Source organism: Microtus ochrogaster, unplaced genomic scaffold (assembly GCF_000317375.1).
Source record: "Microtus ochrogaster isolate Prairie Vole_2 unplaced genomic scaffold, MicOch1.0 UNK3896, whole genome shotgun sequence".
Taxonomy (NCBI): domain Eukaryota; kingdom Metazoa; phylum Chordata; class Mammalia; order Rodentia; family Cricetidae; genus Microtus; species Microtus ochrogaster.
This window is the reverse complement of record NW_004952990.1, coordinates 1-1587: the sequence shown is the minus strand read 5'-3', so window position 1 is coordinate 1587 and position 1587 is coordinate 1. Positions and strand designations below refer to the sequence as shown.

General features: G+C 58.6%; 1 protein-coding gene across 1 annotated transcript; it reads right to left on the bottom strand.

Moving 5' to 3' along the window:
• Positions 1 to 172: 172 nt before the first annotated feature.
• Positions 173 to 1579, bottom strand: LOC101983992 (yrdC domain-containing protein, mitochondrial). The gene is made up of 2 exons (XM_005372391.2): positions 888 to 1579; positions 173 to 799 (listed from the first exon to the last, which is right to left on the bottom strand). Exons 1-2 carry the CDS (start codon positions 1392 to 1394, stop codon positions 533 to 535), a joined length of 774 nt encoding a protein of 257 aa, XP_005372448.2. The 5' UTR covers positions 1395 to 1579; the 3' UTR covers positions 173 to 532.
• Positions 1580 to 1587: the final 8 nt, after the last annotated feature.

Here is a 1587-nt window from a genome sequence, read left to right as displayed (position 1 = left end):
AAAAAAAATCATTAAAAATTCAAAAAGTGATATGGGATTCCCCTCTGTATGCTGTGAATATGTTTTATTACCAATGATTAATAAAGAAGCTGCTTTGGCCTATGGCAGGGCATAATATAGCTGGGCAGAAAAACTGGACTGAATGCAGGGAGAAAGAAGGCTGAGTCAGGGAGATGCCAGTCCCAGGGGAAACAAGACATGTAGAAAATGAGGTAACATCACAGCCACGTGGTAATACAAGGTTAATTTTAAGATGCAAGAGCTAAATAGGAATACGCCTGAGCCGTTGGCCAAACTGTTATAATTAATATAGTTTCTGTGTGATTATCCGGGTCTGGGTGGCCATGAAACAAAAGTAGTCTTCATCTACACAGGTAGTGGTGGTTCATGCTGTAGTACCAGCAGAAGCAAGCAGAGCTCGAGTTCGAGGACAGCTCCTATCACCAAACACAACAAAAACAAAAAGGTTTTCTTGCCTTGGCCTTAGTGCTGGCACTACAAGTATGCACCACCTGGCCCTTCCAATATTCTTTCATCTGGATGTCCTCCCTAAACCATACCACATGGGTAGCCTCCTTATTGTTGCACCAAAGGCCCAATTTCGGCCATGAAATCCGAGTGCAGTCTTCTTACTGGTTCCGAGGAAACAGCAGTTTAGCCCACTGGGGCCAATTCTCACCTCAACACTCAGAGAACTGGCTTGGGAGCTGAGGTTGGCACTGGTGAGTGCAATTGGTCCCCCAAACATTTGGGCCAAGTCCTGCATGAAGGCGTGGTTAGGGATCCGGATGCCAACCAGCTGTGAAGCGAGAGAAGGGAGCATGAGGAAGGCTTCAGGGGCCTGCACGCGTCTGAGTCAGATCACAGGAAAAGCGACTGTGACTCACAGGAGTAAAGGGGTTCAGGTCTTTGTTGAGCTCCCCGGAGCGCTGCATCACCAGGGTCACTGGTCCTGGCAACAGGTCCTCCAGGAGCTCCTTGGGTACCCTCACCCGGCAGTACCTGTAGACGTCGGCCACGCGGCCCAGGCACACGGCCAGCGGCTTGGCCTCGCTGCGGCCCTTGAGGCGATAGACGCAGCCCAGGGCCGCCGAGCAGCTTGCCGAGCAGGCCAGACCATACAGCGTGTCAGTTGGAACCGCCACCACGGCGCCGGCGCGCAGCTCGGCCACGGCGGCCCGCAGCGCCTCGGTCCAACCGGAGCGCTCGGGGCTTGCGGCCTGCACGGCCCCGCTCTCCGGAAGCCGCAACAGCCGGGCCCCAGGCACCGCCGGAGCCGGCGCGGGCGGGCGTAGAAGGCGGCAGCTGCGGCCAGAGCCCGCTGGCCCGTCGCTCAGCCCCATGCCGGCCGCCACCGCGGCCCTCAGCCCCGCACACGGACGCGCAGTAGACATCCGCCCAGACCCGCTTCCGGGAGGAAGTGACGCACGCGCCCAACTTCCGGTCCCCGAGGCTCGGCCCCGCCTCCGCGCCGGGCAGCTTAAAGGGACCGCGACCCCCAGACGACTTGAAGGAGACCGGTGGGGACGGGGCGGGGCGCAGCTTAGCTGAGCCCTCGCGCGGCGCCGGGGCGGGGGCGGTCGGCAG